This window comes from Orcinus orca, chromosome 4 (genome assembly GCF_937001465.1).
Source record: "Orcinus orca chromosome 4, mOrcOrc1.1, whole genome shotgun sequence".
In the NCBI taxonomy this organism is placed as follows: Eukaryota; Metazoa; Chordata; class Mammalia; order Artiodactyla; family Delphinidae; genus Orcinus; species Orcinus orca.
In genome coordinates this window covers 52,812,989-52,840,433 of record NC_064562.1, presented here as the reverse complement: position 1 = coordinate 52,840,433, position 27,445 = coordinate 52,812,989, and the positions used below count along the sequence as shown (strand labels likewise).

At 41.5% G+C, this 27,445-nt stretch overlaps 2 protein-coding genes across 8 annotated transcripts in view; both read left to right on the top strand.

The window, feature by feature from the left end:
- Positions 1 to 198: 198 nt before the first annotated feature.
- On the top strand, positions 199 to 1,867 carry UTP3 (UTP3 small subunit processome component). Its single transcript, XM_004283580.4, has one exon. It carries the CDS (start codon positions 389 to 391, stop codon positions 1,799 to 1,801), a length of 1,413 nt encoding a protein of 470 aa, XP_004283628.1. The 5' UTR covers positions 199 to 388; the 3' UTR covers positions 1,802 to 1,867.
- A 19,020-nt stretch (positions 1,868 to 20,887) lies between these two features.
- The window catches only part of RUFY3 (RUN and FYVE domain containing 3), an 84,869-nt gene continuing 78,311 nt past the window's right edge, over positions 20,888 to 27,445 (top strand). For 2 of the 7 annotated variants that reach the window (XM_033412509.2, XM_033412512.2), the window contains exon 1: positions 20,888 to 21,460. In XM_033412509.2, coding sequence (XP_033268400.1) covers positions 21,109 to 21,460 — 352 coding nt within the window. In that variant the 5' untranslated portion in view covers positions 20,888 to 21,108. The remainder of the gene's footprint in view (positions 21,461 to 27,445) is intronic. The other 5 variants (XM_004283576.4, XM_033412514.2, XM_033412510.2 and 2 more) reach the window with 4 other exon arrangements.

Here is a 27,445-nt window from a genome sequence, read left to right as displayed (position 1 = left end):
CTCCTAGGCGTGGAGGTAAAGCGCCCTCCAATGGTTACCGCGACATCACCTCGCGGTTCACCAGGCCATCCCCCTAGCGACGCCCAGCCTCGCGAGAGTAAGAACTGGGTTAAAGGGCTCTACGGAACTGAACTTCCTATACCTATTGTTCCTACACGGAAAGGCCTGAAGGACCAACCGGAAGTCCTGGTTCAAACGCCACACAGAGAGCATCCTGGGGGCCGGAAGGAGGTGGAAACTCCTGCATCCTACTGGAGTGCCCGCAGACGCGCATGGTAAGAGAGCGCGTAGCTGCTATAGAGGCTTGTTGCTGGAGCGCGTGGCTCGTGCGCGGAAGTCAGAGGTGACCGAAAGCCAGACGTCGCTGTAGAAGCTGACACTGCGAGCTATGGTGGGGAGATCCCGGCGGCGCGGAGCGGCCAAGTGGGCAGCTGTGCGAGCTAAGGCAGGTCGCGACCCAGCGGACGAAAATGATGACAATTTGGAATCTCCTCCCTCACCAGCGGACTCCAGCTACTACCAAGATAAGGTAGATGATTTCCATGAGGCCCGATCTCGGGCTGCCTTGGCTAAGGGGTGGAGCGAAGTGGAGAGTGGGGCCGAGGAGGAGGATGGCGATGAGGAGGAGGTTCTTGCCCTAGATATCGCCGATGAGGACGATGAAGATGAAGAGAGTGCGGGTAATGAGGATGACGATGATGATGGTGGGAGCTCCACGCAGAGTGAGGCTGAGGCCTCGGTGGATCCCAGTTTGTCGTGGGGTCAGAGGAAAAAACTTTACTACGACACGGACTATGGTTCCAAGTCCCGAGGCCGGCAGAGTCAACAAGAAGTAGAGGAAGAGGAAAGAGAGGAGGAAGAGGAGGCACAGCTCATTCAGCGGCGTTTAGCCCAAGCTCTGCAAGAGGACGATTTTGGAGTTACCTGGGTGGAGGCCTTTGCAAAACCAGTACCTCGGGTAAATGAGGTTGAGACACGGGTCGTGAAGGATTTGGCGAAAGTTTCAGTGAGAGAGAAGCTGAAGATGCTGCGAAAGGAATCGCCAGAGCTCTTGGAGCTGATAGATGACCTGAAAGTTAAGTTGACAGAGGTGAAGGATGAGCTGGAGCCATTGCTACAGTTGGTGGAGCAAAAGATCATTCCACCTGGAAAAGGAAGCCAATACCTGAGGACCAAATACAACCTCTATTTGAACTACTGCTCCAACATCAGTTTTTATCTGATCCTGAAAGCTAGGAGAGTCCCTGCACATGGACATCCTGTCATAGAAAGGCTTGTTACCTACCGAAATTTGATCAACAAGCTGTCATTTGTGGATCAGAAGCTGTCCTCTGAGATTCGTCATCTGCTCACACTTAAAGATGATGCTGGAAAGGCAGAACTGAATCTAAAAGCAAAATCCACAAAGGCCAAGCCAAAATCTGTTTCTGCTGTTGCTGCCTCTGCTGTTACAGACCTTTCTGATGATTCTGATTTTGATGAAGCTGCACTGAAATACTATAAAGAAATAGAAGACGGACAAAAATTGAAGAGAAAGAAAGAAGATAGTACTGAAGAACAGGCTCTTGATGTTCAAAATGCAAAGAGAGCCATTACTTATCAGATTGCTAAAAATAGGGGGCTTACACCTAGGAGAAAGAAGATTGATCGGAATCCCAGAGTGAAACACCGGGAGAAGTTCAGAAGAGCCAAAATTCGCAGAAGAGGCCAGGTTCGTGAAGTTCGTAGAGAAGAGCAACGTTATAGTGGTGAACTATCTGGCATTCGTGCAGGGGTTAAAAAGAGCATTAAGCTTAAATAAAGTTTTTGCTTAGCTTAAGTTTTTTGGCAATAATTTTGGATCAATAAATTTTTATTTTTAACTGGTGACATGATTGTATTAATATTTAATACCTAACCGTAAATTTTTAAAAGTCTGTCAATAGGGAAAATTGTTTGGGTTACTGCTTAATTTGTGTTTTAATTTGGAATCAGATCATACTAAGAACTGTGGGAACAATATGAGGGTGCATGGGAAGAGAGATGGTGATGAAAAAAGTTCTCCAACATTCTGTCAAATAGTAGCCTAGGGAAATTCCACAGCTAGTTGTGGAGCAACAATCAAACTTATAGTACTTTTATAATTTTTCACATAAAGTGAAGAGAATGCACCTTTGGCAGTCATCTTATTTGTAAGACAGGCTATAATGTAGTTCTGACATTTTATTTACCTAAAGTATAATTCTCGAGCAGCATACTTGTTAATAATGAGTCTACTGTAAACTTATGGATTTTGTACATTTTATTGTGGTACAAGCTTAGGACTGAAGAGGAACTTGGTTAAAAACAGAAAGAGATATGCCTTAATTACATTAAATGTGAATATTTTTTAATAGTCCTTAATGTGGTAAGATAAAAATTCCATTTCCCCTTCTGTACTGGTGGGTGCTCTTTGTACACTTGCTGAAAATCTGGTATGATTACTACTGGGTAAGTGGTAACTAAAGGTGGTAACAAAATTACATTTTTCTTTATAGTTATTCTGGTCTTTACAGTAGGGAAAAGATGAGATGGTGAACTTAAAAATTTTTAGGATGATGCCAGGGAGAAAATGAGAGGACTAGTGAAGGAAAGCACAAAGGACATCTTACCTATGTCACTGTTTATTCATTAAACATTGTGCTAGCTGCTAGAAATGCAGAGATGGTCAGTGGTTAATATTTATTATTAAAACATTTACCACAAGTTTGTGCAGTGGTACTGTTCTCTTCCGTCAGAGATGAGGATGCTGAAATTCCCGGAGGTTAACTTCCTAAAGGACATATGCTTGGGATTTGGACCCAAGCCGGCTTAATTTGAGCCTTCATTCTTTTAACTTCTGGCTTACAACTGCTGCCAGAGTAGCGCACATGCCAGATTATTTTCTTATAAATAAAAAAGGAAAGTTAGAAATAAAAGTTTATATTGAGTGCAAAGGTACTTTTGTAAGCATTTTATTTATATCCTTATTCCTCACAACTCTTATGTAGTAAATTCTATTATCCATATTTTAAGGATGAAGAAACTGGCAAAGAGAAGTAACTTTCTCAAGGTTATATAGCTATTAAGTGGTAGAACCAGGATTTCAGCCTAGCCTTTCTGGCTTAAGAGCCATATCCTATACTTCCTTTTCTGATATAGTAAAAAAGTACAGGTTTTGGAGTTAACTCACTAGGTTGATTTTGAGTTATACTTGATCTCTGACTCATTTTCTTCAGCTATATGGTACTATACCTACCTTGGGTATAGGTATATACATATAACAGTGGTTAAGAGCTGTGAGACAATAGAAAATATATATATATTGGTTTCTGGCATAGAACTCCTAAAACCCTTGTAAATTCCTAAGTAGTAGGAGCAGTGGGAACAGCATTTGTTCTAATAAGGTGACTCTAAGTGAGCTCCTGGATGGGGGCCGGTCACCAGAAAGACCAAGCTGTGATTAGAAGCTTGGAATTTTCAGCCCCAGACCCCCGTGCTTCAGAGAGGGGAGAGAGGCTAGAGATGGAGTTAATAATTGGTCATGTCTATGTGAGGAGGCCTCCACAAAATCCCGATATTACGGGGTTTGGGGACCTTACAGGATGGTGAACACATCCTCGTACTGGGAGGGTGATGCACCCTACTCCATGGGGACAGCAGCTCCTGTGCTGGGGATCCTCCCAGTCTTCACCCTATGTACTTCTTTATCTAGCTGTTCATCTATATTTTTCATCATGTTCTTTAGTAAAGTGTAAACATAAGTGTTTCCCTGAGTTCTGTGAGCCACTCTAGCAAATTAATCAAACCCAAGGTGGGAGTTATGGGAACCTCAGACTTAAAGTCCATCGGTCAGAAGCACAGATAACAACCTGGACTTTGTGATTGGTATCTAAAGTGGAGTAGGGGCAGTCTTTTGGGACCGAGCCCTTAACCTGTGGGATCTGACGCTATCTCCAGGTAGACTGTCAGAGTTGGTTAAATTGTAGGACACCCAGCTGGTGTTGCAGAGAATTGCTTGGTGGGGGAGACATGGTGTCAGAAGTGTTGTGAGTGGTAATAGTGTGACAGTAAAGGAGAAACACACAGGTGGAAAACTCAAGTTTTTCTGATTGAAGAGCAGGCTTCACCCAGATTCCTACCCCAGTTTCATCAATTAGTACCTGTGACTAGGGGCAAGTTACTTGATCTCTCTTCCTCAGTTTTTTCATCTGAACTGGGGATAGTAGTAGTAGTACCTACTTCATAGAATTATTATGAGGATAAAGTGAATTAATATATGTAATGCACTTAGAATAATGCCTGTTACACAGCAAACACCTAATAAGTGTTGGCTTTGGCTTTTTTTTTTTTTGACACGCTGTGTGGCTTGTGGGATCTTAGCTCCCCAACCAGGGATCGAACCCGGGCCCTCAGCAGTGAAAGCTCGGAATCCCACCAACCACTGGACCACCAGGAAACTCCCAGTGTTGGCTCTTATCACAGGTTGTGAGCATCCACATCTGACATACAAATGCTCAACACATAGCTAATAGTGTAGTGATTCCTATTCATTGCAGGAACATAGAGAATAAAATATAGTCATATATGTAAAAATGCTTAAGAAATTAATATTCTAAGTTTGGAACAAGAGGGGAGCACTGGGTAAGTGAGCACATGAAGGGATATAGAAAATCTGGGACAGGACAAAAACAAGGAAATGAAGTTAGAGGTTGAAGGTATTTAATGTTCTACGTCGAATTTCTGCCACGTGTAAAGTTGTGCTAAGGAAAAAAAAATGTTTTAAAGGAAGAAAAATCTTCCATCAAGGAAAGTGGAAAAAATTAAGACATATTTCTCCAGATGTATCACATATTCCTTTAGAGACCTCACAACACTATAAATATTAATTCATTCTGTAATAGCTAGGATCTAGATGGTACTATCCTATTTTATAAACATAAAAAGTGGCTTTGCCTGAGGTGAATTAACAGTAAACGAAGTAACAGAGAAACTACTGGATTTAATGTTTACATCTTCCAAATTTTGTATTTATTTAAAAAACATTTAAAGAGCACTGAGATGTGCTGGATACTGTCCTAACGCATGAATAATAAATTGTTAACTATTCAGTATGATCATTTATCATAGAGACTCACTTTGTGAACTCAGGAGAGTTCACATGGATAAGAGTTCCAATAAAGTAGATTACTGGTGTCAGGCATCAATACAAAGCAACAACCTGTTAGTTTTATGTCAGCATGTTAAGCTATGGGCAGCTATTGAAAATACAAAATATTAAAAATTAAAGTAGAAGAAAATATCAAATTAGTGATGCAGTAACTTACTCTGCCACTAAATCAGCTGACTGGCTTTGGGCTAGTCAATTCTGTAAGCCATAGTTTCTCACCTATATTCTTACTTATGAAGGAGTTAATAAAATAAACATATCCCTTTAATTTTTGTGTGGAAATAAATTTGTCAGACTTTAATAGTCAAAACTTTTGGCAAACTGGGAAATTACTTTTTGTGATTTTTAAATATAAAAACTAGCTTAGGTAATGTGAATAATTGTATTCACGTATCTGATACAGAAAATATTTGATATATCTGAGGAGTAGAGTCGCTTATTTTTCCTTGCTGGTTGTATGAAGTAAAAGAATTTTAATATGGTAATATAAGTTAACATTACCAAAATAATTCAGGAAAGGTGAAAATCAGTATAATTTACATCTCAGGGATCACGATGATGAACACGTACCACTTTCTGAATAGTAGATGATCCATAAACATCATGTAGGATTCAACTACAGTTCCAAATCATTTAAACTGAATATTGCTTCAGGTAATAAGTCAGAGTTTTAAAAATCATTTCAAATATTGATTCTTTTTAAAACATTTGTGGTTTGCCATCACAACTTTAAATGCAGAAACAGTACAGAAAATTTAACACCACCCACATCAACAAATGTTAAAGTTTTTAAATTTTGCTCAGTGTCATATCAAATTTTTTAATTTGATGTAGTTGTTTTAACTATGTGTTCCAGAAAATGTTTTCTTACATACATATTCTTTCAGCTATTCACTTGGGAAGAAAAACTGATTTTTTTATATTTGCTTCAAAGTGAAGCTTTGAATAATAATAAATATTAAGAATCAACACTTTTTATAACTATAAAACAAAACAAAAAACCTGCAGGAAACTAATAAAAATATTCTCTCTTAAGTGAAACTATATAGGGTAGCAATTAGGAGCTTGACCTCTGGAGCCAAGACAGAGTTTAAATCCCACTTTAACCACTTACTATGTGTCTTTCGTCTATTTACCTCTCTGTGTCTCAATTTCCTCACACTGAATAATATATGATTGTTATAGCCATTTAAATAGTTAAACCATATAACATACATTTAGGACAGCACCTGGCAGGGAGTAAGTGTTTCATGTTAGTTACTATTAATCCATTAAAAAAATAAAAACAAAACTAATTTTCTCCCCTTGAAAGAGTTCATTTTCTCCTTGGTTTTATCATACTGGTTCTTAAACCAGAATGCCTAAGGATCCATTGGTAAGTTTAAAATGCAAATTCTTGTGCCCTACCTCCACAACTTATTATTTAGCTGGCCTGGTGTAGACCCAGGGATCTGTATTTTTAAGAGACACCTCAGAGAATGCTTATCCAGAAGCTCTATAAAACACGTTGGGAAACACTGCTCTGAAGACACAGCTTTTTAGGTTCTCTTCGCTTATAACATAGGCATGTGAATGAAATTAATTACAAGAATGAAATATGATGTGGTATTACTTACCATGAGACTACAAAAACTCTAGAGTAGTCCCATGAGAACCTGATGAAAGCAATGGACCTTCCCCTCAGAACAATAACATAGGCCTAATTGTTACGAAGTCCAAGCTCCTACTGCTCATCACACAACAGGCCAATAAATCGAGAGAGGAGTTATTGGGGGGCAAGGAATAGTAACTTTATTTGGAAAGCCAGCAGACTAAGGGTGTCCAGAGAACTATCTTACCCAAGTTAGAATTCGGGCTTTTACACTAAAAAGGGAGGGGGTGTAGTTGGTTGTCACAAACTTCTTGGTGTCAGATTCCTTTGTTTTTGCAACTATCCACATAGATCAGGTCACTAAGTTCCTGTAAACCTGCAACAAGACAAATGTTATTCTCTGTTCTGTAACTTTTTATCTCTATATGAATGGAAAAGTGTCATACCTTTTTTTCTTTTTTAATTTTCGGCCACACCCCACAGCATGTGGGATCTTAGTTCCCCAACCAGGAATTGAACCCGCACCCCCTGCACTGGAAAGCAGAGTCTTAACCACTGGACTACAGGGGAAGTCCCAAAAGTGTTATACCTTTAAAGGTCGGAGACTTGAAAATGAGCTATCCTGTATATTTCAGGCTATAGGCAACATTCTAATAGCAAAAGCAATAGAATACAAAGGTAAAATAAAAGAAACAGACCCAATATGGAGTTAGATTTGTTCTTCCCTATGACATAATCACAACATTTTACATACCATGTCATTGGATTCCTGGACTCTCTGAAGCCTGGAATACTCGGACTTCATAGGAGACTTTAGGGGACTGTTCCTTGTACCCTTAAGCATTGCTTTATATGGCATACATAAATAAATAAACATATATATATATATATATATATATATATGGACCATCTTAATCATTGGTAGGTAAGGGGATTATTCAAAGTAGAAGACTAAAAAAAATTTTATTAGCACCTAGAATTTTTTATATTTATTCAGCGAGCTTTTAAACATACTTAAGTTTCTAAGCATATCATGCTTGAACATACACAAAAAGAGAGACTGCAGCCAAATAAATGTTTATTCCTTAAACTTCATATTCAGTCCAAATTTTCTGAATCACTTCTATTCAAGGTCTCTGATGGCCACAGGATCAAAGAATTTTGATAAGATTTTAGGAAGAGGAAAGGAATTGTTAATAAAAAGGTACGTGGGTGGGTGGAGGAGGTAGGGGCATGAGAACTATTAAACGAGTAAATGTGTTGTGCATTGAAAAAGGAGAAACTCAAAGATGTCAACTTTGGGTGTAGACACTCTGGTAGAAGAGACAGACACAGTTGGAGCAATTAACTGCCCTAGTTAGCATGCTATGGGACCTCCAAAGAGGCATGTACCTCTCTACTTAAGGAGGCCAGAGAAGATCTGTTTGAGTGAATCTTGAGGGAAGAGTGGGTGTGGCAATATAAGGAATGTCAAACATGTTAAAGTTTATCCAGAGCCAACAAGGGTGAAGCAAGCGCAGGAAAATAATATCAGCAAAGTGGGGAGGGGCTAGATCAGGAATGATCTTAAGGAGCTTAGATTGTATACCAGGTATAGGGAAGGCAACCAGGGTTTTCAAGAATCAGTGTGACATAATTAGATCAACCTTCAGAAGATTAAGTTACTCATTCTAGCTGCTGTAGAGCAATGGAGTTAGAATAGATTAAAAATAGAGGCATGAAAAACAGGTAGGAGTCCTTTGCAATAACACAGGCAAGAAAAGATGAAAATTTCAATTAAAGCAAAGAGGACAAATTCAGGGTCAGATATGAGAGAAATTTAGAAGAAAATCTGAAAAAAAAGCATGAAAATTGGAACAAAGTGTGGACAAAGTCATAGACGGTCAGCAAAAGCAAACAACGAAGTAGTTTCAGCAATTCTATTAAGATATTAAAACTCTAAATAGACACAAAATATGATAAGCTCCTCTAGGGTAGGCCTCTTGAGTTCTACTCCACAGTATACACAAGGAACACAACTTTGCTGTTAGTAGATCTTCATTAAAAAGATATAACATAATAAAAAAAGATATAATTATCAAACTATTCATCAAAATAGTCCTTCAACATGTTTTATTTTCTATTATAAAGGTAACACATTCATTACAGACTACTTGCAAATGCAGAAAAATAGAAAATTGGAAGAATATATCCATATTTCTACCACCCAAAGAAAAGTGCCATTGTTTGATCTTGATTAAATATATTGCTTAAGGGGACTTCCCTGGTGGCGCAGTGGTTAAGAATCCACCTGCCAGTGCAGGGAACACAGGTTCGATCCCTGGTCCAGAAGATCCCACATGCCACAGAGCAACTAACCCTGGGTGCCACAACTACTGAGCCTGCGCTCTAGAGCCCACGAGCCACAACTACTGAGCCCACACGCCACAACTACTGCAGCCCACGTGCCTAGAGCCCGTGCTCCACAACAAGAGAAGCCACCGCAATGAGAAGCCTACGCACGGCAACGAAGAGTAGCCCCCACTCGTTGCAACCAGAGAAAGCCCACATGCAGCAATGAAGACCCAACACAGCTAAAAATAAATAAATTAAATAAATAAATTTAAAATATATATATATAGCTTAAGCTAAATATATTTCTTTAGAGTGCATTGTACTCTTAATAAGAGTATTGCATTAAGAGTAGTGCTCATAAGAGAGGTGGCCAGATGTTAAAAGTAGGAAGACCCTGAACTCACCTTCTCTGACAGACATACCAAAATTTCAACTAATTACAGAGCAGCAACCTATGAGAACAACCTGAAGACTAGCAGGAAAGATTTTCCACAACTAAATACATAAAGAAGGAATCACGAGATGGGTAGGAAGGGTGGAGAGGCAGTATAGTCAGGACCCACACCCCCCGAATCTGGTGACCCACAAACAAGAGGAATATTTTAATCATAGAGGTCCTTCCCCAAAGCGTGAGGAGGCTGAGCATCACATCAAGCTCCCCAGCCTGGTTGTCATGCACCAGGAAGACAAGACCTCAGCACTTCTGGCTTTGAAAACCAGCAGGGCACATGTTCAGGAGAGCCAGAGGGCTATAGGAAACAGACGTGACTCTTAAAGGGCACTTACAAAATCTCACATGTTCCAAGTCCCAGCAGAGAGGTAGTACTCTGAAATAAGCCTGGATCAAACTGGTGATCTTGGAGAGCCTCTTGGTGAGGCAGGAAGCAACTGGGACTCCCCTTGGAAGTGAAGATGTTGGCAGCAGCCATTTTGGGGGAGCTCATTCTACTGTGATAACAGCATTGCTGATAAGTTCCACCCTGGAATCCTCCCTGCAGTTTATTAGCACCGGGGACCCAGTCCTGCCTCACAGCAGGCCACAGCAGCTACAGTATAAGGCACAGCCTTGCAGCCAACTGGGCCAGGGGTCAGCTCCTCCAACCAGCACACCCACAGTAGTCAGCCCCACCACAAAAGAACGGCACACACAGCCCATATGGGGGGGCACCCCTAGAGCATATAGCTCTGGTGACCAGAGGGTAGTATGCTGATGGGCCCCATAGGATTTCTTTTACACAAGGCTACTTCTCTAAGATCAGGAAATGTAGGGAGTTCCTTGGTGATCTAGTGGTTGGGATTCGGCACTTTCACTGCTGTGACCCAGGTTCAATCCCTGGTCAGGGAACTAAGATCCCACAAGCTGCACTGCATGGCCAAAAATAAAATAACAATAAGAATAGGAAGTGTAACCAACCTACCTGACACATAGAAATAAACATAGAGAATTGAGTAAAATGAGGAGACAGAGGCATATGTTCCGAACAAAGAGGCATAACCTCAGAAAAAGAACTAAATGAAGTAGAGATAAGCAATCAACCTGATAAAGGGTTCTAGGTAAGACCATAAAGACGCTCACTGAACTGGGGAGGAGAACGGATGAACACAGTGAGAATTTCAACAAAGAGTTAGAAAACATAAAGAGGAACCAAACAGAGCTGAAGAATAAAGTAACTGAAATTTAAAAATACACTAGAAGGAATCAACAACAGTAGATTAGATGATACACAGAAATGGATCAGTAATCTGGAAGACAGAGTAGTGGAAACTGCCTAAGCTGAACAGAAAAAAGAATTTTAAAAAATGAGGATATTTTAAGAGACCTCTGGGACAACATCAAGCATACTAACATTTCCATTACAGGGATCCCAGAAGGAGAAGAGAAAGAGAAAGGGGCAGAGAACTTATTTGAAGAAATAATAGTTGAAAACTACCCCAACCTGGGTAAGCAAACAGATATTCAGGTCCAGGAAGCACAGAGTCTCAAACAAGATGAACCCAAAGAGGTCCACACAAAGGCACATTAAAATTAAAATGCCAAAAATTAAAGATAAAGAGAGAATCTTAAAAGCAGCAAGAGAAAAGCAACTAGTTACATACAAGGGAACTTCCATAAGGCTATAGCTATAAACTGACTTTTCAACAAAAACTTTGCAAGCCAGAAGGAAAAAAAAAAAAACAAAACTACAACCAAGAATACTCTACCCAGCAAAGTTATCATTCAGACTTGAAAGAGAGATAGAATTTAACAGACAATGAATAGCTAAAAGATTTCAGCACCACTAAACCAGCTTTAAAAGAAACGTTAAAGGGACTTCTCTAAGCCAAAAAGAAAAGTCTACTACTAGAAATATAAAAAATACAGGGAGAGGAAGCAAGATGGCGAAGTAGAAGGACGTACTCTCACTCCCTCTTATGAGAACACCAGAATCACAACTAGCTGCTGGACAATCATCGACAGGAAGACATTGCAACTCACCAAAAAAGATACCCCACATCCAAAGACAAAGGAGAAGCCACACTGAGATGGTAGGAGGGGCTCAATCACAGTAAAATCAAATCCCATAACTGCTGGGTGGGTGACTCACAGACTGGAGAACACTTATACCACTCCACCCACTGGAGTGAAGGTTCTGAGCCCCACGTCAGGCTTCCCAACCTGGGGGTTCAGCAACGGGAGGAGGAATTCCTAGAGAATCAGACTTTGAAGGCTAGTGGGATTTGATTGCAGGACTTCAACAGGACTGGGGGAAACAGAGACTCCACTCTTGGAGGGCACACACAAAGTGGTGTGCGCATCGAGACCCAGTGGAAGGACTAGTGACACCAGGGGAGACTGAACCAGACCTACCTCCTAGTGTTGGAGGGTCTCCTGCAGACGCGGAGGGTGGCTGTGTCTCACCATGACGACAAGGACACTAGCAGCAGAAGTTCTGGGAAGTACTCCTTGGTGTGAGACCTCCCAGAGTCTGTCATTAGCCCCACCAAAGAGCCCAGGTAGGCTCCAGTGTTGGGTTGCCTCAGGCCAAACAACAAACAGGGAGGAAACCCAGCCCCACCCATCAGCAGTCAAGTGGATTGAAGTTTTACTGAGCTCTGCCCACCAGAGCAACAGTCAGCTCTACCCACCACCAGTTCCTCCCATCAGGAAACTTACACAAGCCTCTTAGATAGCCTCATCCACCAGAGGGCAGAGAGCAGAAGCAAGAAGAACTACAATCCTGCAGCCTGTGGAACAAAAACCACATTCACAGAAAGAGAGACAAGATAAAAACTCAGCGGGCTATGTACCAGATGAAGGAACAAGATAAAACCCCAGAAAACAACTAAATGAAGTGGAGATAGGCAACCTTCCAGAATTCAGAATAATGATAGTGAAGATGATCCAAGACCTAGGAAAAAGAATGGAGGCAAAGACTGAGAAGATGCAAGAAATGTTTAACAAAGACCTAGAAGAATTAAAGAACAAACAAACAGAGATGGGGCTTCCCTGGTGGCGCAGTGGTTGAAAGTCCGTCTGCCGATGCAGGGGACATGGGTTTGTGCCCCGGTCTGGGAAGATCCCACATGCCGCGGAGCAGCTAGGCCCATGGCCGCTAAGCTTGCGCGTCCAGAGCCTGTGCTCTACAACAGGAGAGGCCACAACAGTGAGAGGTCCGCGTACCCCCCCCAAAAAAAACACAGATGAACAATACAATAACTGAAATGAAAACTACACTAGAAGGAATCAATAGCAGAATAACTGTGGCAGAAGAACGGATAAGTGACCTGGAAGACAGAATAGTGGAATTCACTGCTGTGGAACAGAATAAAGAAAAAAGAATGAAAAGAAATGGAGATAGCCTAAGAGACCTCTGGGACAACATTAAGCGCAACAACATTCGCATTATAGGGGTCCCAGAAGAAGAGAGAGAGAAAGGACCAGAGACAATATTTGAAGAGATTATAGTCGAAAATTTCCCTAACATGGGAAAGGAAATAGCCACCCAAGTCCAGGAAGCACAGTGAGTCCTATACAGATAAACCAAAGGAGAAACATGCCAAGACACATAGTAATCAAATTGGCAAAATTAAAGACAGAGAAAAATTACTGAAAGCAGCAAGGGAAAAACGACAAATAACATACAAGGGAACTCCCATAAGGTTAACAGCTGATTTCTCAGCAGTCACTCTACAAGCCAGAAGGGAGTGGCATGATATACTTAAAGTGATGAAAGGGAAGAACCTACAACCAAGATTACCCTACCCGGCAAGGATCTCATTCAGATTCGATGGAGAAATCAAAAGCTTTACAGACAAGCAAAAGCTAACAGAATTCAGCACCAACAAACCAGCTCAATAACAAATGCTAAAGGAACTTCTCTAAGTGGGAAACACAAGAGAAGAAAAGGACCTACAAAAACAAACCCAAAACAATTAAGAAAATGGTCATAGGAACATACATATCAATAATGACCTTAAACATGAATGGATTAAATGCTCCAACCAAAAGACACAGGCTTGTTGAATGGATACAAAAACAAGACCCATAGATATGCTGTCTACAAGAGACCCACTTCAGACCTAGGGACACATACAGACTGAAAGTGAGGGGATGGAAAAAGATATTCCATGCAAATGGAAATCAGAAGAAAGCTGGAGTAGCAATACTCGCATCAGATAAAATAGACTTTAAAATAAAGAATGTTACAAGAGACAAGGAAGGACACTACATAATGATCAAGGGATCAATCCAAGAAGAAGATATAGCAGCTATAAACATATATGCACCCAACATAAGTGCACCTCAATACATAAAGCAACTGCTAACAGCTCTAAAAGAGGAAATCGAGAGTAACACAATAATAGTGGGGGACTTTAACACCTCACTTACACCAACGGACAGATCATCCAAAATGAAAATAAATAAGGAAACAGTAGCTTTAAATGACACAATAGACCAGATAGATTTAATTGATATTTATAGGACATTCCATCCAAAAACAGCAGATTACACTTTCTTCTCTAGTGTGCAAGGAACATTCTCTGGGATAGATCACATCTTGGGTCACAAATCAAGCCTCAGTAAATTTAAGAAAACTGAAATCATATCAAGCATCTTTTCTGACCACAATGCTTTGAGATTAGAAATAAATTACAAGGAGAAAAACGTAAAAAACACAAAGACATGGAGGCTAAACAATACATTACTAAATAACCAAGACATCACTGAAGAAATCAAAGAGGAAATCAAAAACTACCTGGAGACAAATGACAATGAAAACACGACAATCCAAAACCCATGGGATGCAGCAAAAGCAGTTCTAAGAGGGAAGTTTATAGCTATACAAGCCTACTTCAAGAAACAAGAAAAATCTCAAATAAACAATCTAAACTTACACCTAAAGGAACTAGAGAAAGAAGAACAAACAAAAGCCAAAGTTAGCAGAAGGAAAGAAATCATAAAGATTAGAGCAGAAATAAATGAAATAGAAACAAAGAAAACAATAGCAAAGATCAATAAAACTAAAAGCTGGTTCTTTGAGAAGATAAACAAAATTGATAAACTATTAGCCAGACTCATCAAGAAAAAGAGGGAGAGGACTCAAATCAATAAAATTAGAAATGAAAAAGAAGTTACAACAAACACTGCAGAAATACAAAGCATCCTAAGAGACTAGTACAAGCAACTCTATGCCAATAAAATGGACAACCTGGAAGAAATGGGCAAATTCTCAGAAACGTATAACCTTCCAACCTGAACCAGGAAGAAATAGAAAATATGAACGGACCAATCACAAGTAATGAAATTTAAACTGTGATTAAAAGTCTTCCAACAAACAACAAAAGTCCAGGACCAGACGGCTTCACAGGTGAATTCTATCAAACATTTAGAGAAGAGCTAACACCTACCCTTCTCAAACACTTCCAAAAAACTGCAGAGGAAAGAACACTCCTAAACTCATTTTATGAGGCCACCATCACCCTGATACCAAAACCAGACAAAGATACTACAAAAAAAGAAAATTACAGACCAATATCACCGATGAATATAGATGCAAAAATCCTCAACAAAATACTAGCAAACAGAATCCAACAACACATTAAAAGGATCATACACCATGATTAAGTGGGATTTATCCCAGGGATGCAAGGATTCTTCAATATATGCAAATCAATCAATGTGATACAACATATTAACAAATTGAAAAATAAAAACCATATGATCATCTCAGTAGATGCAGAAAAAGCTTTTGACAAAATTCAACAAGTTTTATGATAAAAACTTTCCAGAAATTGGACATAGAGGGAAGCTACCTCAACATAATAAAGTCCATATACGACAAACCCACAGCAAACATCATTCTCAATGGTGAAAAACTGAAAGCATTTCCTCTAAGATCAGGAACAAGACAAGGATGTCCACTCTCACCACTATTATTTAACATAGTTTTGGAAGTCCTAGCCACGGCAATCAGAGAAGAAAAAGAAATAAAAGGAATACAAATTGGAAAAGAAGAAGTAAAACTGTCACTGTTTGCAGATGACATGATACTATACATAGAGAATCCTAAAAATGCCACCAGAAAACTACTAGAGCTAATCAATGAATTTGGTAAAGTAGCAGGATACAAAATTAATGCACAGAAATCTCTTGCATTCCTATATACTGATGATGAAAAATCTGAAAGAGAAATTAAGGAAACACTCCCATTTACCACTGCAACAAAAAGAATAAAATACCTAAGAATAAACCTACCTAGGGAGACAAAAGAGCTGTATGCAGAAAACTATAAGACACTGATGGAAGAAATTAAAGATGATACCAACAGATGGAGAGATATAACATGTTCTTGGATTGGAAGAATCAATATTGTGAAAATGACTATACTACCCAAAGCAATTTACAGATTCAATGCAATCCCTATCAAATTACCAATGGCATTTTTTACAGAACTAGAACAAAAAATCTTAAAATTTGTATGGAGACACAAAAGACCCCGAATAGCCAAAGCAGTCTTGAGGGAAAAAAACAGAGCGGGAGGAATCAGACTCCCTGACTTCAGACTATACTACAAAGCTACAGTAATCAAGACAATATGGTACTGGTATAAAAACAGAAACATAGATCAATGGAACAAGATAGAGAGCCCAGAGATAAACTCACACACCTATGGTCAACTAATCTATGACAAAGGAGGCAAGGATATACAATGGAGAAAAGACAGCCTCTTCAATAAGTGGTGCTGGGAAAACTGGACAGCTACATGTAAAAGAATGAAATTAGAACACTCCCTAACACCATACACAAAAATAAACTCAAAATGGATTTGAGACCTAAATTTAAGACCGGACACTATAAAACTCTTAGAGGTAAACATAGGAAGAACATTCTTTGACATAAATCACAGCAAGATCTTTTTTGACCTACCTCCTAGAGTAAAGGAAATAAAAACAAAAATAATAAAAAAAATTTAAAAATGGGACCTAATGAAACTTAAAAGCTTTTGCACAGCAAAGGAAACCATAAACGAGATGAAAAGACAACCCTCAGAATGGGAGAAAATGTTTGCAAACAAATCAACGGACAAAGGATTAATCTCCAAAATATATAAACAGCTCATGCAGCCCAATATTAAAGAAACAAACAACCCAATCCAAAAATGGGCAGAAGACCTAAATAGACATTTCTCCAAAGAAGACATACAGATGGCCAAGAAGCACATGGAAAGCTGCTCAACATCACTAATTATTAGAGAAATGGGAATCAAAACTACAATGAGGTATCACCTCACACAAGTTAGAATGGGTATCATCTGAAAATCTACAAACAACAAATGCTGGAGAGGGTGTGGAGAAAAGGGAACACTCTTGCCCTGTTGGTGGGAATGTAAATTGATACAGCCACTATGGAGAACAGTATGGAGGTTCCTTAAAAAACTAAAAATAGAATTACCATCTGATCCAGCAATCCCACTACTGGGCATATGCCCAGAGAAAACCGTAATTCAAAAAGACACATGCACCCCAATGTTCACTGCAGCACTATTTACAATAGCCAGGACATGGAAGCAACCTAAATGCCCATCGACAGACGAATGGATAAAGAAGTTGTGGTACATATATACAATGGAATATTACTCCGCCATAAAAAGGAACGAAATTGGGTCATTTGTTGAGACGTGGATGGATCTAGAGACTGTCGCACAGAGTGAAATAAGTCAGAAAGAGAAAAACAAATATCGTATATAACACATGTATGTGGAACCTAGAAAAATGGTACAGATGAACCGGTTTGCAGGGCAGAAGTTGAGACACAAGTGTAGAGAACAAACGTATGGACACCAAGGGGAGAAAGCCGCAGGGGGTGGGGATGGTGGTGTGATGAATTGGGAGATTGGGATTGACATGTATACACTGATGTGTATAAAATGGATGACTAATAAGAACCTGCTGTGTAAAAAAAAATTAAGTTAAAATTCAAAAAAATAAAATAAAATATAAATAAATAAATATTATGAAAGAAAATATCTCACACACATAGACTGAAAGTATGTGAATGGAAAAGGTATTCCATTCAAATGGAAACGAAAAGAAAGTTGGGGTAGCAATACTTATATCAGACAAAATTGACTTTAAAATGAAGACTGTAACAAGAGACAAAGAAGGACATTTAGTATGATAAAGGAATCAATCCAACAAGAAGATGTAACAATTGTAAATATGTATGCATGTATGCACCCAACATAGGAGCACCTAGATACATATAATGCAAATATCAACAAACATAGAGTGAAAATTTGACAGTAATATAATAATCGTAGGGGACTTTAACACCCCACTTACATCAATGGACAGATCCTCCACACAGAAAATCAATAAGGAAATACTGGCCTTAAATGACACGTTAGACCAGATGAACTTAATAGCTATAGAACATTCCATACAAAAACAGCAGAATACACACTTTTCAAGTGCACATGTAACATTCTCCAGGATAGATCACGTGCTAAGCCACAAAATAAGTTTCAATAAATTTAAGACTACTGAAATCTGAAAAAGAATATCATCCCTTCCCAAGTGGTATCTTTTCTCTGATCACAGTTCTAAGAAGCTTAGGCTAAAAGTACATCCATGACATTGATATTTTAAAAGTTTGTAATATATTCTAAGTGTCCATCCTTAAGATCCCCTAAGGGTTTCAAAAACCCAAACATGAGGGCTTCCCTGGTGGCGCAGTGGTTGAGAGTCCGCCGGTGCAGGCGACATGGGTTCGTGCCCCGGTCCGGGAGGATCCCACGTGCCGCGGAGCGGCTGGGCCCGTGAGCCATGGCCGCCGAGCCTGCGCGTCCGGAGCCTGTGCTACGCAACAGGAGAGGCCGCAACAGTGAGAGGCCGCAACTGTGAGAGGCCCGCGTACCGCAAAAAAAAAAAAAAAAAAACCACCAAACATGAAAAACTAAAAACAAAATGCAAATAAAGTTGAAAAACACCTCTTGCTTTATTTTACAGGAAAATTAATAGTATTTGATTCTTACAGTGGTTTGGATTTCGTCCCTTTAAAACAGTATAGGCAGATGCTCTGTGCATTTTCATAAAGGAGCAGCATGGTTAGGCTTGTTTTTTGAATCTTAGCGTCCCTAAATGTATGTAGCAGTTGAATCAGCCCTTTATGTCACTAAAGGTTATGTAGAGCTGTGATTATAATATTGATCCAAAAGCTAAAAGCATAAGAAACTAGGAACTTGGAGTATCATCCACCTTTAAAGAAAATGCCCATAAATAGCCTTGCCTGTAAATGTTAAAGGACTCATATTTCAGTTGATTTTCTATATTCATTGCACTGCCACTTAATGACATAAAGCATAAACAGAACTGTTTTAAAAGTAAAGAGGCACAAAAACCCCAGTATACTGCAAGATTCCACAGCATGTCAATGTTTCTAATACCTGTAGGTAAGCTGGATAACTAGAAAGGAGAAATCTGGCGATTTAAACTAGACAACATTTTATACTTTGTTAACTTGGTGACTCCCTTGGCTTTTACTGCCCTTCCTCAAGAGTGATTTGTGTGGAGTCTGTTTTCTTTTCTTCTACCTACAATGGAATAAGTGTATATTCTTGTTAAATTCTTTACTGAAAAATTTCAAAACACCTGTGTGAAGGAACCTGACAAGAATACAATGATGCTTGGAAATTTCTGCATGCCAAAACAAGGTAAAAGGCCAGTTAAGGAATCACTTTGCTATCCCGCAGAAATTAACACATTGTAAATCAACTATACTTCAGTTTAAAAAAAAAAAAAAGATCCAGTTAAGGTTGGGTATTAAAATCATATATCTGTAATGCTTTAGTTTTTCTCTTCAAGGTATTATACAGCTTGTAATTCCTAAAAGGCAAGTATGTTTTTTTATCAAGACTCTCGCCCTTACAGAGACTGAAAAGACCCAACAAAATTCCAAAATGCTAAAGATATGATGAAAGAGCTCCCCCCAGCAATTCTGTTTTTATTACTGTAAGTTATATGTTGTTTTACTAAAATGATAATACATAGCTAATAATAATTATTTTCCCCTATTCCAGAACTGGAATCCAGGCTCAGAGAACAAATAACTTACTCAAGTAGGCTGTAGCACTGGAATCAACAGGTCATGGAAATGCCAGAAACTGAAAAACTACTAAGAAATTTTCTGACTCCTTGAAGTTAGCTTCTTGTGAACACCTCCTTTTAAAATGTTTTGTTTAAAAGACTTGGTGAAAGATAGTATTAGACGTGTCACGGTAATTTCTTGTAATTTCAAGAGTCATTTTCAGAGGATAACAACAATAAAAAGGTTTACTTTTCCTTTCAGAGAAGCATAACTTCCTCTACAGAGGGAAAGACAGACCAGAGAAAGAAGGAAAAGCAGGTGTTCAAAATGTTACACAACAGTGATTTTTAATTATGAGTCAACATGGATTCCATGCCAGCATTTTGCAACCCGAACACAAAGCTAATCACCTAGGAAATACGAGGGCACGTTCATAGAATCTAGAGTTAAGGAATAACGATAGTAACTGTAAATTGTCTCTATTATAGAAGGAAATGTTTATGGGAATTACTGGATCAGTAATCGTCGATTCAAATATTCAAAATAAAGCAACAGTGGCCAATTACTAGTGAGACACAGGCACTATGAAAGTGAAAACTGTCGCCCTGTAACACACGCCTGTCACATAAATTCTAAGCTGTTTGGTTTAAAACGTATTCATGCGCACGCGGAACCCCGGAAAACCAGGGAGTTAAAGTCAGAGCAAATACAAGATTTCTATACAGGGCACATGACAGAGAACAAAAGAGGTGGGGGAAGGAAGACACCCACCTCTGGTGTCTCACATAAAAAGCTCATAAATCAAAACCGTGAATGAACGGTTACAGTGTATGCAAGGCATAGGGTACAGTTTAATACGGGAGGGGTGGGGGGAGCAGGTTCCTTTTTAAAATTAGCTTTCGCCTCTTCAACCCAGATCTTCGTGCCTCCGTGCTACCGATGAAGCTGGGCGGTTGCACAGAAAAGCGCCGCTAGATATTTGGCCAGGTCTCCCACCGTTCAAGCACCGGGGGGTAAACACACCTGACCGCTTAGGAGGGCCGTGCCGGGGGCCGGTAAGGACCAGGCACTGGGCACCGTACCCTCCCCCAGGGTCGGGAGTGAGCTCAGCGCCGCCGGAGCCGAGCGGAATGTGGGAAGTGGGAGGAGGAGGAGGCCGCCCCCTAGGGGAGCCGCGCCGCAGGCTGGGGGCCGGGGCGGTAGGGGCAGGCGGGAGGAGGCGGCCGGTAGGGAGACCGCGCCGTCGGGCGGGGCCGTCCCTTCAGCTGGCTCGGACCCCGGCGGGGCGGGCAGTAGACGGAACGGCAGAGCCCAGACGCCGGCCCGTAGCCAAGGAGAAGGGTGGCGGTGGCGCGGACGGGACGGGGCGGCGGCTCCCCGCCGTGACCCTCTGCTCCCCTGCCCAGGCCCGGGTGCGAGTCGGAGGCGGCGGCGAAGGAAGGAACGAGCATGGCTGAGACCTCGCCGCCGCCCACTGCCGGCGCGGAAAGTTGCAGCGAGGAACCGGCGAGGGGCGGGAAGCAGCGGCTGGAGGAGCCGCGCCGCGCTCCAGCCGGGGGCGCGGACAGAGAGGACGAGGCGGGGCCGCCGCTGGCCTCCCCCGCGGGGCAATCGGAGCCCGGCTCGCCGGTGGCTGCCCCCTTCTTCCTGCTCTACCCGGGCGATGGAGGCGCCGGCTTCGTAGCGCGCCCGCCGCCGCAGCAACAGCGCGCCTGGAGGACCCCGCCGTCGCCGGGCTCCCCGCTGCCCTTCCTGCTGCTGAACTACCCGAGCGGCGGCGGCGGCGGCGGCGGCAAACACCGTGAGTAGCGGCCGGGAAGGGGGATGCCGGTGGGGAAGGGGGGCCTCGGCCGGGAAGGGCCAGTCCGGCTCCGCAAAGCTCCGCCTCCTGCTGGCTCCCCGAAGCTGAGCAGGGCCCCGAGCCAACGGGGAGACTGGGCGCTGGGGGCGGCTCTCGGGAAGCTCCCATCCGGGGGCGCAGGGGGGCGGCCGCGGTCCGGGCGCCGGACTGTTTACCTCCTAGTCTACCAAGGCCGCAGGCTCCCGCCCGGCCTCCTCTCCTCTCCCGGGCCGGGCGCTCGTCCTCGCCAGCCTCCCACGTGCTCGCCGGGTCCCAGCCCCGGGTCTCCGGTGGGAGCCCTCCCTGAAGGAGTGGAGGAGGGGGCGGTGTCCGGAGACCCGGCAGCCCAGCTGTCCCGCCTTCTGCGGGCTCCCAGCGCCGCTGCGGTCGATAGGTGTGGCTGCTGCGCCGCCGCCGCCCGCGTGGCCTCGGTTGGACCACTAAATTTTTTACTAGCGTTCACTCCACACCCGTAAATATCACATATCCGTCCCCCACAATGGGAAGAGAAATCAGGAACTGTGCGCGAGATGACGAGAAGGGAAAGTGTGGCTTTAGGAGGGCACTTCCCAGGATAATATCGTTTGATAGGAAGAGGCCTCCACCTTTTAAAAGCACTATCACCGGAGTCCTGTAAATGCAGCGCACCGCACTTTGTGCTGTATCAGTCAACAAAGGTCTAGTGCAACCTGCTGTGAGCGGGGCCCTAGAGTAGGCAATGTGTATAAAAAACTTGAAGAATATTAAATCTGGTTTAAAAAGACAAGATCTTAGAGTATGAAAATGTGACTGAAGATACAAGGCATGATATAAATGCCTAATACTTTGCTGTATGAGTTCTGAAAAGGGAAATTTGCCTAAGGTGAAGAGGGAATCAATCGATCAATCTGTCTCTGTCTGTCTCTCTCTGAGACACAGCTAGAGGTTTCTTGTTTAGCACGAAAGCAAACCTTTTAACTGTTCTGCACTGCCAAGAAACCCTGACTTTGCCTTTTCTGCCCCTGATCCGTCCCCTAGAAAAAGGTTAACATTAGTTGAATACTTTCTATGTGCATGTGCTGTGATTATCATAGTTAATCGTCACATCTCTGTAAGCCAGATATGCCACTTTTTCAGGTGAGGAAGCTGAGGATCAATGTGATTAAGTGATTTGTCCTAAGTAACAGTGTGAGAGAAAGAATGAAGTTGACCCAGATTCTTTGCCTACCGAGCCCATGTTCTTTAAGTGAATAGCAGACGTCCAAAACTGTGATTGGATGGTTCCTCCCTAGATTAGGGTCCATTGGATTCAGCTGGAGGTAATCCTTTGTTAGCTTCTCTTTATTACTTACCTAGAATGGGGGCCAACACTGACTATAGACCTAGAGTCTTAGTAAAGTCATAGTTTGTTGCAGTAATCCACTAATTTCCAAAAGAGAGTGTCTAATAATGTCAGAAATGAGTCTTTTGATAAGCAGAGGAGGTAAAGATAAGAATATTCGCAACACTGCTTTTCATTTTCTGAGGCATCTGCTTTCTACTTTGTTCTTTAAGCACAGCCTCTCTTTTTCTTCCTAAGAATTTCTATTTTTGTGTAATCTGCTTATTAACCAGTCATTATAGGATGAAGAAGACCCTCCTCTCACTTCTTCATAACTCTGTGTAACAGTTGTGGTAGAAGTTGTGATATAGAAAATTTTTTCAACTGTTGGCCAGTATCAGTTATGGGAATTATCTGAATTTCAGGTGATTTATTTGATTCCTTCTTCATATTAAGGGTTGACTTTATTTATTTTTAAGTATTGTCCGAAAATTGGGGCCTCAGCATGATCAAGATCAGCAACGGAGAACTTAAAGCTAAAGTTTCGTAACTGTGATCCCTTGGTCCTTACCTTACAACAGTAGCAGATGTATGGCATGATTTGTTAGCATATAAAGTTCTAATAGTTCGTCCTGGTCTTTAATTTCTGAAATAGTTTATTGGTGTGTAAGTACTCAGAAAATTTACTGGGAAAATACACGTGTCCCACTTGCACTGTTTTTAAAGACCAGTCACTGAGGACAGTTCATATTGTCAAAGATCACTGATACTTATTTTATTCAACTATAAAACTGACTTAAAGTAGTTTTTGTTTTGTACTGTTTTTATTTTTACCTGTTATTTTTATATGTACTTTAGAACACACATACTTGCAAAAAGGAATTCTCTGGATATTAATAAAAATACTTCCTTGTTGCTGCTCTGTAGAGTCAGTGCAATATTGCTTTATATGATGTACCTGGATATCAGAACTCGGGTTGTCCTGATGACTCATTTGAGCAACCTGAGACCAGCAGTTTTTCAAAGACTTCTCATTTCAGTTAGCAGGGCAGTACTTAGACTCAGCCTCAACAGCTAATGAACATTTGCCTCCTCAACACTGAATTTTTAACTCTCGCTGATGTACTTGCCAAAAGTGTATAATATATAATCATTTTGATAGACTGTTTATTAAGGCATTATTATCTCTTCATTTTAGAAGTCTTGACTGTACTCAGAGATTTTAAAATTAACCTTTACATTTGAGTTTAGAAGATTTGTTATAAATGACACCGATGAAGAACAGCAAAAATGTGTGCAGAGGAGGTAGCCTAAACCTTTCAGGGTTCATGACATGTAAGGTTTCAGTGTAAAATCTTGCAGGATATAATGTCCATGAAACATGCAGCGAGCTTAAATGCAATATGAAAGGTTTCTGATGTGCCTTGTTGGATTATGTCACTCTCTGACTCTGAGTGCTGGTAATCTGCTAAATTTTTATGCTCCTAGCTTTTAAATCTCAAATTTCTACCATGCCTTTTTTTTTTTAAGTAAAACTCACAAGTAGCACATGGATCTGTTCTCACTATTTAAATGTTTTATAACGCAAAGGTACATTGAGCACAAAGTGACTTTCCTCTTTGTGGGCCCCCAAACCCTCCTCTCCCCCACCCCCCATCACCACCACAATTTATTATCAGAGACTACCACTTTTGAGTTTGGTGAGTTTTCTTCCAGAACTTTTGCATGCATTCACAGAGATGTATGTGTTCATATTTCGTGGGGCCATTTCCCCCTTGGTGTATGACCGTCCATTCCAATTTCTCATCAACTCTATAAGAAGGAGCTACTTGCATGCCATGGTCCAATACTTTTGAAACCAGGTCCCCCTAAAACTGAGTTTTTCTGCCAAGTTTATGATTAACCTCTCTATTCAAAACTCTATTTCCGGGCTTCCCTGGTGGTGCAGTGGTTAAGAATTTGCCTGCCAATGCAAGGGACACGGGTTCAAGCCCTGGCCCGGGAAGATCCCACATGCTGTGGAGCAACTGAGCCCGTGCACCACAGCTACTGAGACTGAACTCTAGAGCCTGCAAGCCACAACTGCTGAGCCCACGTGCCACAACTACTGAAGCCTGCCCGCCTAGAGCCCGTGCTCCACAACAAGAGAAGCCACGACAATGAGAAGCCCGCACACCGCAACGAAGAGTAGCACCCGCTCACCGCAACTAGAGAAAGCCCGCGCACAGCAACGAAGACCCAACGCAGCCAAAATACATAAATTTATATTAAAAAAAACCAACAACTCTATTTCCTTTCTTGTCCCATACCTGTTCCCCTCAGGATTGAGGAGTATCAAAGTAAAGGGGGCATTGAAACCAAGCAGGACCCTGTGGGACTTTCCCAAGTACAAAAGTCCCATTTCTTATTTGTAGAAAAAAAGGCTTTAGACTCCTAGGCCTTCCCTGAGTTCCAAAGAGCAGATGCAAGCAGTCAGTGAAGAGGACAGTAGTGTCACAGGACTCCTGGTTTCTCCTGAGGGGATATAGATAACAATCTGATGCATATCTTTTTTTTAAATGAATATTTAGATTTATGAATCAGTAGATTACTTCAGTTCTTTGTGATTTTTTGTTTTATTTTTTTATTTTTGCTGTGTTGGGTCTTCGTTTCTGTGCAAGGGCTTTCTCTAGTTGTGGCAAGTGGGGGCCACTCTTCATTGCGGTGTGTGGGCCTCTCACTATCGCGGCCTCTCCTGTTGCGGAGCACAGGCTCCAGACGCGCAGGCTCAGTAGTTGTGGCCCACGGGCCCAGTTGCTCCGCAGCATGTGGGATCCTCCCAGACCAGGGCTTGAACCCGTGTCCCTTGCACTAGCAGGCAGATTCTCAACCACTGTGCCACCAGGGAAGCCCCTGATGTATATCTTTGAGTTGCTCTGTAGAGACTAAGACCCCCATCCAGGTGGACGATGGCCACTACATGCTGACCACAAGCAAGGTAGACCCCAGACTGGTTGGAACCAGAAGTTTGAGATTCCTGAAACATCAGCCTGTTACCTCACCACCAACCAATCAGAAAAAGGTCCACGAGCTGATCACGCATCCTACGACCCTCTCCTCTAAAACTGTCTTTAAAAACCCTTGCCTGAAAGCCATCCAGGAGTTCGGGTCTTTTGAGCATGAGCTGCCCATTCTACTTGCTTGGCACCCTGCAAATAAACCCTTACTTTGCCGCAAACACCTGCTATCAGAGTTTGGCTTTCTGTGCCAAGGGCACACCAGCCCTTGCTCAGTAACACCTAATGCATTCCTTTTCCATCCTAACTTTAGAAGTCGTCTTGTGAGTGGACAGAATGGACAAGAGATGGCTTCTCCTTGGTGTTGGAGGGAAGAGGCACCCCTGCCATTTGCATGGTTATCAGCTTCTATTGACAGTTCTTTTCCTCTTTCAACTCTCAGAGCTACCACAAACATTTATATTTAAAGCAATGCCATACAAATAGCCCACATCTCTGCCCTTGTCTTTTCTCTCCCAAATACAGCAGTGTACCAAAAAAGAGTCCACTCACAAAGTAGCAGCTTTCTTTCTGTATTTGTATGTGCTATTTTGAGATAGGAGAGCTAGGAAAGGAATAGAAAGAAGGGGGAAACAGGTCTTGGGAAGGACCGGAAGCGTTACAGTGACTACCCACGTCAAAGTTGAGTATACTTAACAGTGAATGCCTTGGTTGAGCCCTGGAAAGTGCAGAGAATGAGGCTTCTAGAAGCATTCACTGTTTCTCATGGATGCTCTTTAAGAGTCCATGATGTGGGGAATGAGTGCTCTCATTTACATATGAACCCAGGAATGTGTATTTAAGAGGAGAAAATCAATTTTAGGTTCACAGTTTCATACACACACCTACAATAGAAAGATATTATGTATTATATAGGTATATGTGCGTATATACATTATTTGTATGTGTATGTATGTATTTATTCGTTGACTTTATTCTTCATGGGTATTTCTATTATTATGTCTCTCTCTTTCTTCTCTTTTCATTGTTTAATAGTACTCTAGAAAACATTATACCTGATTAGGAGTTGAATACACATTAATCAGTTCATCTGCTGTGTGCTTTTTAAACTTTGAAAAGACAAAAGTCACTTTTTTTGGATTTGTAAATGTAGAGGCATCAGCTCAAAATTGGGAGGTGTGCAGGGGAAGGGTTGAACCATCAGAACCAAAAAGTTTTGAGCATTCACCTCACATGAGTAGGTTTTAGCTTGATGTGTGACTTTTTAGAAGACAGCATTTTGTTATAATTAATGTAGAGCAGTGCCTTCATTTACAGTATTGTGATTCACAAATCTGTCAGCCATCAGCTCTTTTCCAGCTGTGTTCAGAATGCAAAGAGCCACTTTCTGATTCATTAAATGCTGTTTTGTCAAATAGCAGAAGTAAAGGCCCATAAGAAAAGGGGGGAAACCCTCAGAAACGTAGCATCTTCGGTGTGTAATTGTAGATTAGTGACTACCAGAGACCTGTAGTTTAGCCCTTAAGAGTATCTAAATGCAGGTGGGTCCTTTTCCACACACAGCTGAAATAACCTGGGATCTTGAGCATCTAAGGTCCTGGGAGCTGGGTCATACCCCCATTTCCCACCTCATGCCTAAGCTTGCTGTCT